Source organism: Microcaecilia unicolor, chromosome 3 (assembly GCF_901765095.1).
Source record: "Microcaecilia unicolor chromosome 3, aMicUni1.1, whole genome shotgun sequence".
Lineage (NCBI taxonomy): Eukaryota > Metazoa > Chordata > Amphibia > Gymnophiona > Siphonopidae > Microcaecilia > Microcaecilia unicolor.
The window spans coordinates 286,426,692-286,442,789 of NC_044033.1; the positions used below are offsets into that span (position 1 = coordinate 286,426,692).

Genomic DNA, 16,098 nt, shown 5'->3' on the forward strand with positions numbered 1-16,098 from the left:
GTCATGTGAACTGGCTACCCTGGGGCAAGTTGGCTCCTGGGGACGATATCGAGGACTACCTGGGGACCTTTGAACGAGTGGCCATGGCTGCTGCGTGGCCCCAGGAGCAGTGGACCATTCGTTTGGCCCCAGCTTTGTCTGGGGAGGCCTTGGCAGCGTTTCGGGGGCTGGCTCCCTCCGAGGTAGCAGACTATGATTGTCTGAAGAAGGCTATCCTGGACAGATATGATGTGAGTAAACGGACCTATCGCTGGCGGTTTCGGAGTTGGAGGTGGTCGGAGGGGGAGACTCCGAGAGCCCTGGCCCAGAAATTAATGGACCTTGCAACGAGGTGGTTAGAGCCAGACAGAAGGTCAGTGATGCAAATTTTACAAGAGCTGGTGTTAGAACAATTCTGTACCGGAAATAGTGAGGACAGACTTGGTAAGAAAGGGGTGTGAAACATTAGAAACTGCTGTCAAGGGGACTGAATGTTACCTTCAGTCTCAATGTTTTGGGGGATCAAGGGGGTTTTCTTCCCAGCCCAAAAGCATGTTAGGGAAGGGTTCCCCGGGGTAAAAGGGAATGGGGGAAGATAGGCAGTGTTATCATTGGGGGAAACCTGGGCATTTGAGACGGGATTGTGGGGCCAGGCTGGGGTTAACCTCTCATGTACCTCTTTCTGCAGGGGGTCAGTTTACTCAGTGGGTAGAGTTTGGAGGGGTTATGGTGGAGGGACTCCTGGATTCAGGGGCCGACCAAACAATGTGTTCCCGGATGCTGTGGGACCAGGTGAAAAGAGGAAGGAAGGGAGAGGAGGAGAGGAGTAGGCTAGTGAACATTCAGTGTCTCCATGGGGCTACCTCACGATACCCAGTATATCGGGTACAGATTAAAATCTTGGCAGGGACCCATGAGGTGGGGGTGGCAGTACTTCCCCGGCTTCCCCAAACATTAATTTTAGGGCGGGATTGGGCCCCTTTTTCCCAGTATATGGGGGGGGTGGACTGGGCTGGTGACTACCCGGGCTCAGAGTAAACAAGGGGAGGAGGCCAGGCCCACAGTTTCTCAAGTATTCCCGTTTCAGATGGACATTTTTGAGGCCCCAGGAAGGGAGAAGCCTAGCACTAGCCAGAGGAAGCGGGTCCAAAGGCGAAGGAGGGCCGAGTTGAATAAGCCGGGGGAATTCCCTGGGAGCCCGGCTGAGGTGATGGAAAGGTTTCCTTACTTCCACAAGGAGCAGGAAACGGATGACAGTTTACGGTATGCCTGGGAGCGGGCGGGCCAGGAGGGAGATCAGGTTTTCCCGCGGTTTATAATAGACCAGGGGCTATTGTTTCGTATAACGCGCGCTCAGGGAGATGAGGGGACCCGGAAGCAGTTGGTGGTGCCCCGAGGATTCAAAGAGTTGGTTATGCGGCTAGCTCATGACCACCCATTGGGAGGCCATAAGGGGGTCCAAGGGATGCTTACCCAGGTGCTGCTCCGATTCTATTGGCCTGGGGTGTACAAGGGTATTGAACGGTTCTGCGCTGCTTGTGGGCAGTGCCAGAAGGTGTCAGAGAAGGTGCCAGCCCGGGCACCTTTATCTCCGCTACCCCGGATAGCCACCCCCATGACCCGGGTGGCCATGGATATGATTGGTCCCATTATCAAAAGCAAGCGGGGTTTCTCATATATATTGGTGATTGTAGATATGGCCACTAGATTTCCCTGAGCAATTCCCCTCCGGAACACCTCAGCAAAAGTCATAGCCTCTCATCTGATACGAATCTTTTGTGAGGTGGGGTTCCCCAGGGAGGTACTTACTGACCGAGGGACCAATTTTCTATCACGAACTCTGAAACAGGTCTGGGAGGCCTTTGGGATCCAGCACCTTCGCACAGCTGCATATCAACCCCAGACTAATGGGTTGGTAGAAAATGTTGTTGAGAAAGGGGCTAGGGACCTGTCATGAGCAGTGGGATTTGCTCCTTCCCTTTGTTTTATATGTGTGTCGGGAGAGTGTGCAAGCCTCTCTGAAGGTGTCCCCATTTGAGCTGATGTATGGGAGGGTACCAAGGGGGGTGCTGGATATCCTGAAAGAGCAGTGGGTTCCGCCAACTGAGCAAGATAAGGATGTCAATAGGTATTTGGTGGCGCTAAAAGAGCGATTAAGGAGGGTGCAGGACGGGGCTCAGCAGCAACTAGCCAAAAGCCAGGCCACCCAAAAGACCTATTACGATAGAAAGAGTGCTAATCGAACGTTTCAGGTGGGGGAAAAAGTGCTGGTATTGGTATCCGACTCACCGCACAAATTCACAAGTAGGTGGAAAGGGCCAGTGATGATAGAGAAACAGTTGGGGCCCACCACCTATGCTGTGAAGCATGAGCAAGGCCGAATACAAACATATCATGTGAATGTCCTAAAACCTTGGCAGGAGAGGAAGGGGTTATGGAGTCAGGGGGTCTTGGAAGGGGAGGAGGATCTGGGACCCCAGATCACGGAGCTTTTGCAGAGCGGTGAACCCCAGATAGATCCGGGCCTAAATGAGTCCCAGCGCCAGGAGCTTCAGAAGCTCCTATACGAGTTTTGGGATGTGTTGACATCTTGTCCCGGGGAGACTTCCCTCATAACCCATGATATTATATCAGAGCCGGGGAAAGTAGTGAAGCAGCGGCCTTATCGTCTTTCACCCCCCAAACGGCAGGAGGTAGTTCGGCAGGTTAAAGAGATGGTCGCCTTTGGGGTGATTGAGGAGTCATTCAGTCCCTGGTCTAGCCCGGTGGTGCTCGTGCCAAAAGCGGATGGTACCTGGCGGTTCTGCATTGACTTTCGCCAGGTAAATGCTTTGCTTCTTAATGTTTTCCATTGTCTTTAAATGATTTGCTAAACATAGATGTCTCAAACACATTTGAACGGCCTTTTTAGAGACTGCTTCTAAATGCTTTAAATGCTCTGCCTCTTAAATGTTTTGTTAAACGCTTTGCCTTGCAAATGATCAGTTAAACTAAATGTTTAAATACTAATACAAATGTTTTGAATTGCCGTGCCACCTAACACACACTCCTAAGGCCTTTATATGCTCTAAATGCTTTGCATCTAAATGCTTCTAAATGCCTTGCCTTATGAATGACTTGCTAAACATCTAAGACTATTACAAGGAAGCACGATCTAGAATTTGCTACATACTTTTAAATACATATCTATCTTCTCGACACAATAACAAACATGAATACCAAAAAACTGCTCATGATAATCTACTTCCTCCCCCTGATACATTACGCATGGACTACTCCCAACATAGATTCCAATCTACCCACAACACACACACCCTACATACAACATACACACTTCCCATCAGAACATAAGAATAACTATCAACTTAATGGAAAGATAAACATATATGGAAACAACCAAAAGAAAGGGAAGAAAGGACACAACAAAACTAGATACCAAGAAAGTGGGCAACTAATAAGAATTAATACAGCTACGTCCCGAACCGAACCCTACCTTTTAATCCAAATGGGATACGTAAACGCCAGATCTGTAATAAGCAAAACACAGGATATAACAGATTGGATTACGGCAGACAATCTTGACTTCCTATTCATCACAGAAACCTGGATACACGACCTCAAAGACCCTATCATCTTAGAAATATGCCCACCTGGATACAAAATTGTCCATTGGACTAGAAATGGTAAAAGAGGTGGAGGAATAGCCATAATTTACAAATCCGAATTCACCATCACAAATATAGCTGAATCCATACTGCCACAACTCGAAATTGCCTCAATAAGAATCAATAACCCAAAGCTGCAGGAACAACTTTATAGACCACCAGGCAACTGGCAAGACTCCCAAACACACTTCATGGATTTTATTTCAAACACCTGCATCTCTTCCTCAAACCTCATCATACTAGGACACATCAACCTACACCTTCAAGATACCACCACAACAAATACCCAAGAATGCAAAGAGTTCCTACAACTATGGGATCTCCAAGAACCAAATTCGCAACCAATTCACACCAAAGGGCATACATTAGATATCATTACTCTCAAATTTGATAACAATACAAACCTTATATTAACAGATACCAAATGGACACCTGTACTGTGGTCAGACCATTACAAAGCACATATTACCCTCCTATGGAGATTGAAAGACACAACAAATAATACGAAAAACTTACACCACGAGAGGAAAAATAGATCCGGTAAAATTCTGGCAACAGATCTACCACGACGAATGGACAATAAAGGCAGACACAATCCAATTCCTCTCAGAATGGGACAACAGATGCAAATCAATACTAGACATCATTGCCCCAATCCAAACCAGAACTTCGCACAGAAATAACTCAATTCCATGGTTTAATGAAGAACTGAAAAAACTCAAAACACAAGTCAGGAAATTAGAACGAGCGTGGAACAAAAAGAAAGACGATCCCACACTTAACACTTGGAAACAACTCCGAAGGAAATATAAATATAGCATAAGACAATCCAAACGACTATATTACAAAACTGAAATTGGACCAAATTACAAAGACACACACAAACTCTTCCAACTCGTGAACAAATTGTTAGACACCACACCAATCACGAACAACAGCAAAGACACACCAGGAGCTGACAACCTTGCAAAGTACTTCAAAGAGAAAATCATACAACTGCGACTCAAAATACCTGTCAGTCCCATCGAATACACCACACTCCTAGACTGCGTAGACCCAGACCCTGGAGAAAACCCTGCAGATAGGATCTGGACTGAATTCGAACCACTATCAGAGGATCTCATCTCACAAACACTTAAAAGATTCGCCAAATCTCATTGCAAATTAGATGTATGCCCAAATACCCTTATGAAATCAGCCCCTCAGCAATTCATAACAGACCTAACGAACCCCGTGAACTTTAAGCTACAAAATGGACTGTTCCCAAGGGACAAAGGAAACATTTTACTCACCCCCATACTAAGACGCTAAGAAAAATGCCAATGAATTAACCAACTATAGACCAGTAGCATCCATTCCCTTAATCACCAAAATAACAGAAGGGCTGGTGACCAAACAACTCACAGAGTATCTAGACAAGTTCTCAATACTACACGACTCCCAGTCAGGATTTCGCTCTAACCACAGTACTGAAACCGTACTAATTATGCTCTTGACCAAATTCAAACAAATGATAGCAACCGGCAAGAACATACTAATTCTACCATTCGACATGTCAAGCGCCTTCGACATGGTTGATCATGGAATTTTATTACACATTCTCGAATACTTCGGCATCGGAAGCAAAGTTCTCAATTGGTTTAAGGGGTTCCTAACTACACGCTCATATCAAGTGACAACAAACTCGACTACATCAGCCACATGGATACCTGAATGCGGAGTTCCACAGGGATCCCCCCTCTCACCAACCATATTCAACCTAATGATGACACCCCTGGCCAAACTACTATCGATGCAAAACCTCAACCCGTACATATATGCCGACGATGTAATGATCTTCATTCCATTCAAACAAGTCCTAAGTGAAATTTCCAACGAAATCAACCAAAGTCTACATATCATGCATTCTTGGGCTGATGCATTTCAGCTGAAACTTAACGCAGAAAAAACCCAATGCCTAGTACTCACCTCGCAACACAACAAGGACAAATTTACCACCATCAACACACCAAAACTAAATCTACCAATCTCGAATACCCTAAAAATTCTTGGAGTCACCATCAATCGGCACCTAACACTTGAGAATCATGCGAAAAACACTACCAAAAAGATGTTTCACTCAATGTGGAAATTAAAAAGAATAAGACCATTTTTTCCAAGGACTGTCTTCCGCAATTTGGTACAATCACTGGTACTCAGTCATCTGGATTATTGCAACTCAATCTATGCCGGTTGCAAAGAACAAATACTCAAAAAACTCCAGACAGCCCAAAACACAGCAGCTAGACTAATATTCGGAAAACCAAAATATGAAAGTGCGAAGCCCCTTCGAGAGAAACTACAATGGCTCCCACTCAAAGAACGAATCACGTTCAAAGTATGCACCCTCGTTCATAAAATCATCCATGGAGCTGCCCCAGCCTACATGCCGGACCTAATAGACCTGCCACCCAGGAATGAAAAACATTTTCTCGAACATTCCTGAATCTTCTTTTTCCCAATTGCAAAGGTCTGAAATACAAATTAATACACGCCTCTACCTTCTCCTACATGAGCATGCAACTCTGGAACGCGTTACCATGCTATCTGAAAGCGACTTATGAACTGGCCAACTTCCGCAAACTACTAAAGACTCATCTCTTTGAAAAAATTTACCACAAAGATCAAAACATGTAAAATCTCCAAATACACCCAGTAATGTCGTACCGCGTCTAATGTCTTATCATGTCTCTGCTACACCACTATTTTGTATTGCTATTATCTGATAATATCTTCTTTAATACAACGATCTTGTATTGTTAAGGTCTAATAATGTCTTCTGTAATACCACTATCTTGTACTTCATGACCATGTAACCCAAAATCCTTCTGTAAAACCAAATGCATATCCTCTTCTCATTTCCAGTATCCATGATGTATTGTAAGCCACATTGAGCCTGTAAAGAGGTGGGAAAACGTGGGATACAAATGCAATAAATAAATAAATATCGAACCCACCCCCCCCCCCCCCCCGGATGCTTATCCAAAGCCTCGCATTGAGGAGTTACTGGATCGATTGGGAACTGCCAGGTATCTGTCCACCCTGGACGACCAAGGGCTATTGGCAGATACCCCTGACCGAGGAGGCCCGACCGAAAACTGCCTTTGCTACTCCGGTAGGGCTGTACCAGTTTAAAAGGATGCTGTTTGGGCTGCACTCGGCGGCTGCGCCCCCATCAAGAGTTTGCAGCAGCATACCTGGATGACGTGGTCATCCATAGTGAAGACTGGGCCACCCATGTGGTAAGACTCAGGGAGGTACTGGACACGTTCCGACCGGCAGGGCTAACCTTAAACCCCCAGAAATGTCATTTCGGTCAGCAGCGGGTAAAGTATCTGGGGTACATGGTGGGGAATGGACAGATTAACCCCTTGTGCGACAAAGTGGCGAGTATTAGGGATTTTCCCCGGCCAAGGAATAAAACAGGGTTAAGAAGGTTTTTGGGAATAGTCGGCTACTATCGTAGGTTTATTCCCCATTTTGCCTCCGTAGCAGCCCCTTTGACCGATAAGTTGAAGAGTAAGAGCCCTAACACGCTTCAATGGGATGGGGAAAGTCAAGGGGCCTTTGATAGATTGAGATTGATATTATGTCAGGAGCCAGTACTTAGGGCAGTAGATTTTGATAAACCCTTTGTGCTTCAGGTAGACGCCTCTGGGGTTGGTTTAGCTACATGAGGGGCAGGAGCATCCCCTCCTGTACCTGAGTCGCAAGTTGTTGCCACATGAGACGAGGTATTCGACCATTGAGAGGGAATGTTTGGCCATCAAGTGGGCTGTACCGGCCTGTCATTTCTACCTGGATGGCCAATCGTTTACATTGGTGACCGACCACGCTCCTCTCAAATGGTTAGGCCATATGAAGAACAACAATGCCCGTCTCACTCGTTGGTACCTGGCCCTGCAGCCCTATCGTTTCCGGGTAGAGCACCGGGCAGGGCGGCTATTGACTAATGCCGATGTATTATCACGGATTGCTAGCGAAGAGATAAGATTCCCTAGCAATCAGTTGAGAATTGGGGGTATTTGAGCAGGCAGGTGAGAAGGGATCACGGACGTCACGAGGAAAGGGGGTGCAGAGAGCAGGGGAATCCCAGCAGGACAGATTTCATACTCACCACTCCGGCATTCAGAAAGCCAGACTACCGGAGGCTTAAAGGCTAGTCGGGTTAAGGAAGAAGGGGAGGAACTACCATTCCCAGAATCCCTCTCTTCCCCACCCGGCTGTGCAGGAGTTAGGGGAGGAGATAGAAGATTGGGAAATGGTTTCTGAGGAAGGTAATGAGGGCCAGCTGGAGAGGTTGGGGGCGGAGGAAGCTGGGGATGAGGTTAAAATGGAGGTTGCTGAAGGACTAGGGGAGGAGCCGATGGAGATTGGGGCTTTGGCCCAAACGAGGAAGGGTATTGTGAGGGAATGGCTGGCAGCTCCTTGGACACAATGGCGGAAGACCGGAGGAGAGAGGCTGAGGCACTGGGGGAGGTCTCTGCTAAAGAGGTGACAGGTGCTGGCCTCAGGAAGAGACAGGAGCTGAGTACAATTCAAACCCCAGCATGAACAAGGTGGAAGAAGTGCTGTTTATCTGTGCTGTTAGATGAAGCAGGAAAAGCTGTATAAACTGTTTGATACTGGAAAGTGCTGGGGCTACACAAGACAGAGCTGCTGGGTTTCCTTTCTGGATATGCTCTGTTCCCAAGAGAAGTAATTTTGGTTAAAAGGAGTGAAGTTACATGGACTGTTTAAACCCTGAATGAGACTTTGGCAGCAAACCTTAACAACCTGGGAGTAAGGTGTTTTCCTTTTGTGTCTATGCTGAATGGAAGCAAGAAAATAAAGTTGTTTTTTTCTATAAACGTTTTGCCTTGATTGAGCCTCTGTGGAAACAATAGAGAGAGGAGGAAGTCCTGCAACTCTCAGGGGGTCTGGCGCTGAGTCCTAGAACAGGCCAAGGTGGTGTGGAGCGAAGCAACAGTCGGGTGAAGAAGGAAGCTAAGCAGGGTCGAGCCCGGCTGGGTCCTGGAAGGGGGACCCAGTTACATCCCATATGGAACGCTCTCCGAGGCGGGACATGTGCCCTTACCGCAATTTTATATTGTATTTCCCAATACGCCGTCAGTCCTGTAACTTTCTGATATCTCAGTAAATGTTCTCGCAGCACAGCAGCTGTAATCCTCGTTTCCAGTTCGTTACTCCACTTTTCTGCTACTGCTGCGAAATTATGCTCCGTTGCCATATCTTTAAGGTGTCTGTGGTGGTATGTCAGAGGCACTTTTTGTTGGGCACTCAATGATAGTGCTGATCCCAGTTCCTCTTGTACATCTTCTGTTAAGGCATCTCGCGGTAAGCTGGTAATATAGTGCTTTAGTTGTTGGTAATGAAACCAGTCAGTAGTTCTCAGGGAGAACTGTTCCTGCAGTTCTGTCCAAGATTTGATCTGTCCGTCTATGTTCAGCACATGCATTAAATACACCAGTCCTTTTTTATTCCACCTGTTGAATGCCTTATATATCCGTCCCGGAGGGAAATCCGGGTTCTCGCAAATGTGCAGGTATGGTGGTGTTTTTGCTGAGAACCGGTAGCTCTGGGCTAGGTCCAGTAGGCTGCTTCCTTCTATGCTTCCCCCGTGCAGTATGTAGCTGATATGGGTGTCTTCCGTCACACTGAGTTCTAAAGCTGTTGGCGTAAAAAACGCTGTGGTGCGAAGCCAGTCATTAATGTGTCGCATCCCACTGGCTATCGTCATGCAGCGTATATTTAGCAATCCTAGTCCACCATATTCCGACATCTGCAGCGCCGACAAAGCTATTCTCGGATTTTTCCCCCGCCACAGAAATTTCTGCAGGGCTTGATTTAGTTTCTTTTCATCTGCCTTGTCTAGGTACATCGGTAAGGTTTGAAACACATACAGCCATTTGGGCACTATCATCATGTTGTATAGTGCAATTCGCCTAGTAGCGATAAGGGGAACCCTTGCCACATTTGCAACCTTACTCTTGTGTCATTCAGTAATTTTCTGACATTCACAGTATACAGACTCGTCAACTCCCGAGGGATTATTACTCCTAGGTATTTAAGTGTTTCTGTTTCCCAATTTATTCACATGTGTATTCTCTGTTGTATGTTATTCCCTTCCAGGATCTTGAATGCACGCGACTTCTGTATGTTCAGTGTAAAGCCTGAGAGGTCACTATACTTCTGCACTACCTCTAATACACAGGGGACAGACTGATCCGGTTCTTGTGTTATTACCATCAAATCATCTGCGAATGCAAGTGCCTTGACCTTGCCTCCTGGTAACTTCACCCCTTCCATCCCGTGTTCTCTCTTCAGGGCTCGCAGCAGGGGCTCTATCGCCAGAACGAACAAAAGTGGGGACAGAGGACACCCCTGCAGTGTGCCTCTCCCTGTCTGAAACTTCTCGCTGCGTACCCCATTCACTAAAATGGAGGCCTCTGGGTTGTTATATAGGGCTTGTAGGGCATTGCTGCACCACCCCTGTATTCCTATATACCGGAGTACCCCAAACAAAACCCCCCAATCCACTTTGTCGAACGCCTTTTCGGTGTCAAGGCTTAAAATCAGCGCCGACGCGTTATCTCGTTGGCATTTTGCCATTGCCAGGAGTATTCGCCTGACATTGCTTCCTGCTTGCCTGTTCCGCACAAACCCAACCTGTTCTTCGCCAGTCATCTGCGGTAGGACCAGCCCTAACCTCATTGCCATAATTCGCGCTAATATTTTAACATCTACGTTTATCAGCGAAATTGGTCTATATGCGTCCTCCTGTGCATCTGGCTTTCCGGGCTTGTGGATTAAAGTGATTAGGGCTTCATTCGCGTGTGTGGGGAACTGACTGTCCTTAATAACCTGTTCTAGAAATTTGCCTACCGCGCTCACCCTATCGGGGGCAATGCTTTGTAAAATTTTCCTGTAAAACCATCGGGCCCTGGTGCCAAAATGGACGCCAGTGCTCCGATCGCTTCTTGAAGCTCCCTTCCAGTGATTGGCCGGTTCAGCTGTTGTAGTTGAGGGAATCTCAGGTTCTCTAAATAGTCCTCCAGGCCATCCAACGTCTCCTCAGCTCGCTTTGCGTATAGGTCGCTTAAGTAGTTAGTGAAGACCTTTGAAATATCCTCGCTCTTGTATTTTAAGCTTCCCCTTTGGTCCCTAACCGCCGTAATTACTCTACTGGCTCGCCCTATCTTAACCAGTTTTGCCAGTAGTGCCCCAGCTTTATTACCGAATCTTTGTTTGTATTTCTGGTATATTAAGGAGCAGGTAGTTTATTTGTGTATAAGGGAGTTAAGGGCTACCTGCACTACCTGATAGTGCTCCTTAGTAGTTGCATTTGGTGACTTTATATACTTCCTCTTTGCTACCTTAAGTTGTGCCTCAAGGGCCAAGATAGCTCTGGCTTGCTGTTTTTTCCTAGCTTGCACAAACGCTATTATGTCTCCTCGCAGCACTGCTTTAGCTGCCATCCAGTACAGTTTTGGGTTATCTGCATGTTGCTGGTTAAATCTATTGTACTCTTCCCATTTTTTACCCACGTATTGGACGAATTCCTTGTCTCCCTGCAGGTATCCCGGGTATCTCCATCCGGCTTTAGTTTGGTAGTATTCTGGGGCCTCCAAGTCTACCCATACTATTGAATGATCCGAGATCTCCGTAGGCCCTATACCTGCCTCCTGGACCCACGGGAAGACCGCCCAATCTACCAGTACTTAGTCTATCCTTAACAAAGTCCCGTGCGCCCTGGATACGTGCGTGTAATCCCTCGCTTCTGGATTTAAGGTCCTCCAGGGGTCGATTAAGTTCATGACCCGCATGAATGTGGGTAGTGCCTGAGACCTAGTGCCTCCCTGTGGCGCAGCTCTGGGGTTAGATGTATCCTTTCCTGGGTCTATCACTAAATTATAGTCTCCTGCTAATATTAGCTGAAGTGATTGGTACGGTGCGCATTGTTGCGTGAGTTCCTGAAAGAAGGTTGGCGTATAGGTGTTTGGTCCGTAAAGAGATCCTACCAGGTATTCTCTGTTATGGAGCCATAGATGAATCAATACGTATCTCCCCAGGGGGTCTTTGGCAATCAGCTCTGCCTTTGCCGCTATCCCTTTTCTGATCAATATTGCCACCCCTCGTCTCCTCCCCTCTGCTGACGCCGAGAATACTTCTCCCACCCATGCTGTTTTTAGCTTGGTATGCTCTTCCTCTCTCAGCCTGGTTTCTTGCAGGCATGCAACATCTGCTTTGTGCCTGCATAATGCTGTTAATATTTTAGCTCTCTTTATGGGTGTTGCAATGCCTCCCACATTCCATGAGATTACATGGGTTGTTTTAGTCATTCTCCCCTCTCCATTTTATCACTATTATTGCTACTAGTGTGTGATTATCGAGTTCTGGGTGCCTAGCCCCACCCAAACCCTCAGTTATACTGAATGTGTCTGTCCACCCAATATATGTGCTGCCCTTCCACAAGATTTGTGTTTCTTTCCAGCACCGAGAGCCCATTCCTCCACAACATAGCCTAACAAGTTTCTCTCTCCCCAGTCTTACCCCTCCCCTCTGCCCCTCCCTCTCCCTCCCTTCCTTCCCCTTCCTCCACCCTTGTCCACTCCTCTCCTCCCTCTTTCTCCCCTCATTATACTCCCTTGACTGACCCCCACACTTCCTTGTAGGTGATCCCTGTGATTTTCAGGCTCCTCACAGGTACTCCTCGGTACCGATGAGGAGGACGTGGAATCCACATGCCTCCTTGGGGTCGGGTCCAACATCGGTCAGTCCCAGTGGGACTGCATAGCAGGAGCCTTTGAGACAGGTCGAGACCCACTCGACGACTCACTACCTCCAGCTACAGGGGAAGTTCGGACAGCCATTACCTGTGCTCCTGATGTCAATGCCATCCCCAGTGCCGATGTCGATGTCGACACCGAGGAATCAGTCGCAACTCCGAAAAGGCGGTCCCGAAGAGCTCTTCTCAACACCTGTGTCCGCTTTTTCAAGCTAAGACACAACTTGCAAGCGTGAGTTCTGAGATCCCCCATCCGCCCTCCCGAGATCCCCCGCCTGCCCGCCCGTCTTCCGAGTTCCAAGATCCCCCGCCTGCCCGCCCGCCCTCGGAGTTCTGAGATCCCCCTCCCTCCCTTCTTCTGAGTTCTAAAAGTAATTTTACCTAGTCGGGGCAGCAGCAGAAGCGAAAACCATGCAGACTCGGCACGTCACTTTTCCCTTCTGTCTCTCTCAGCTCTGGTCCCGCCCTCAAACAGGAAATGTTAAGGGGGGTGGGACTCTTCTCATAAAGAAAGGCTAAAGAGGTTAGGGCTCTTCAGCTTAGAAAAGAGATAGCCGTGGGGAGATATGATTGAGGACTACAAAATCCTGAGTGGTGTAGAACAGGTAAAAGTGAGTCAATTTTTTACTCAAACAGTACAAAGACTAGGGTACACTCAGTGTACTTACATGGAAATACTTTTAAAACAAATAGGAGGAAATACTTTTTCACTCAACCAATAGCTAAGCTCTGGAACTCACTGCCGGAGGATGTGGTAACGGTGATTAACGTATCTGGGTTTAAAAAAAGGTTTGGACAAGTTCCTGTAGGAAAGCCCATAGTCTGCTATTAAGATAGACACGGGGAAGCTACTGCTTGCCCTGGGACTAGTAGCATGGAATGTTGCTACTATTTGGGTTTTTGCCAGGTACTTGTGACCTGGATTGGCTACTGTTGAAAAAAGAATACTGACCCAGTATGGCTATTTTTATGTTCTTATGTTAACGACGGCATTGGCACACTTATGTTTAGGCATACCCTTTTATGCCCCGTCAATGATGGGCATAAGATGGCGCATCTCAGTATGCTGAGTGATGCATGGAATTTATAGCATACTCTAACTGAAAGACATGCACATGGCTCACCCAGGTATACATCCCCCTTGCAGCTAGGTGCTATGGCACTTAGGTGCTGCCTTATAGAACAGCGCTTAGTACACAGGTAGGTGCCTGTCAATCAACAGCATCTTAGATACCTCTAAGTGGCATGTATCTCTAGGTGCCAGTTCATAGAATTGTACCAAGTGGGTTTAGCTAACAGCTTTCTTGCGTTAGGTTTTGCTTTCTTCATCTATGAGATGTGGATGCAATTTGTAAAACAAATAAAATATGAAAAAAACAGAACACACAGAAGTCTGATATAGAAATCAAATACACATCTCCTTCACTCAAGCAAAGTGTGCTAACTCATCCATCAAGCCACACCATTTTTATCTACACAGTTTTTAGCAAAAAAAGAAATATTTGTAGTTCTAGATTTACCTGCATACAAAATACTGAGTTCCCTGATGGCAACCGTTGTGTTTTCCTCTTTGAGGGTTGTCCCATTCTACTCCAAGCCAGAGCTCTAAGAAAAAATACATATACCATTTATTTCCACATCAGTCACACTGGCCAGTTTTTATTTCATTTTATCCTATCCAACCCAACAGATGTTGCAATTAAAAGGGTGTCAAAATGTCTTTTACTTAAATGATGATTGTGTATTACCTCACTTGGTGACGTACATCTCTGTGAAATGCTTACAGAATGCACTTTTCAACCATCACAGGGACAATCTTTTAGTTGAGTGGTATGGACCAGGATCTCTCCATTATTCAGCTCAAATGTGCTTATAGTCACTCTTCTTATTTCTACTATCATCATCTTTTATTATTATTCAATTTTGAAAATTAAGCAAGTTCACACAAACATATTAGTTATTACACAAAGTTATCACTTAAATAAAACAAAATGTATGCAGAAGGGTTTCAGGCTTATTAGAATTTGATATACCACTCTAAGGTGGGGGCCTTCCGAGAAGTTTACATATTATAAACAATTAGGCCAATATAGAGAAAAGAGAACTGAATATAGAAGAAATGAAGTGAGAGAGGAACTCCATATAATATGGGACAGGGATAGGATTACAACTAGTGCTAATACTTGCAGTTCCACGATGCATACCAGGGACTGATGTCCAAGGGCTGCAAAGCCATAAAGAAAAAAAGATGGATCAAAGGGATCAGAAATTCCAGGCCTCATTAAAAATAAAGGTTTTGAGGTCCAAATGCAATTCTGTATGAAGGGTCATCATTGGGAAGGTAGAGCCTTCCAAAGAGTTGAGCCTATAACACTAAAGACTTTAGTATGGATTGAGTCGTAGCAATTTGCCAGAGGAAGAGGACATGTAATAAGTTGGAAAAGAACGTTCTAGGGGGTATAAGGAATTAAGTGTTGAGAAAGATAATGAGGTACCAGAGTGATTGATTTTATGAATCAAGATGGGGGTTTTCAAAGTAATTTGATGCTAAATAGGAAGCCAGTGCTCTTCTTTGAGGTGTAACATGATCATACTTTTTTGAGCCTGTCAGGACTTTTATGGCCTTATTTTTTATTAATCGTACTTTATATTTGTTGAAGTTGGCGTTCAGAAAGATTTATCCTACGCAGGAGACTGTTGCAGTAATCAAGATGGTTGAATACCCAATGAGTTTGTTTTGTAAAGACGTGGTGAATAGATCATGTTGAGTTTGTAGAAGCAGCTTTGCACAACAGTTGAGATATGAGTATGGTAAGAGAAGGATGAGTCAAGTAATTCCTAGTATTTTGAGGGTGGGTTGGAACAGTACTGGAGATCCAGCTAGGTTGATTGAAGACTCCAGGTAGGAAATGCCAGTTTGGGTAAGAAGTAGAGTCCGTGTTTTTTAAGGATTCAGTTTTAATTTCACTGATACCAGCCAATTTAATATTGTAAGTAGTTTTTCATTATCAGTCATAAAAGAATAATCCAGATTGTCTAAAGTTATTATTTGAATGTCATCAGCATTAGACATACATAGTTAAACCCAGACTGGATAATGGTTAAAAGTGGGGCTATGTAGACATTGAAGAGCAAGGGGCTAGGAGTGAGCCTTGAGAAACTCCACAAATTAGGAAATGATCAGAAGAGGAGTTATTCCACTAAACAAAGTAATGTTTGTAGTAAAGGTAATCTTGGAACCAATAAAGGACTGTTCCAAGATACCAAGATCAGAGAGATGCTGAAGAATGGAAATATCTACCAAGTCAAAAGCAGCAGATTTATCAAGAAAAAAAAGAACAGTAGTTTTATTTTGATATAGATATATTATTGCACTAAAATATTAGATATAATAGGCATCTCTGAGACCTGGTGGAAGGAGGATAACCAGTGGGATACTGTCATACCGGGGTACAAATTATATCATAGTGACAGGATAAGTACATAAGTAATGCCATACTGGGAAAAGACCAAGGGTCCATCGAGCCCAGCATCCTGTCCACGACAGCGGCCAATCCAGGCCAAGGGCACCTGGCAAGCTTCCCAAACGTACAAACATTCTATACATGTTATTCCTGGAATTTTGGA

The 16,098-nt window shown here is 45.7% G+C and overlaps 1 protein-coding gene across 2 annotated transcripts in view; it reads right to left on the reverse strand.

The window, feature by feature from the left end:
* The window catches only part of TBCE (tubulin folding cofactor E), a 712,453-nt gene that overhangs the window by 642,607 nt on the left and 53,748 nt on the right, over window positions 1–16,098 (reverse strand). For both annotated transcript variants that reach the window (XM_030198136.1, XM_030198134.1), the window contains exon 3: window positions 13,992–14,076. In XM_030198136.1, coding sequence (XP_030053996.1) covers window positions 13,992–14,076 — 85 coding nt within the window. The remainder of the gene's footprint in view (window positions 1–13,991; window positions 14,077–16,098) is intronic.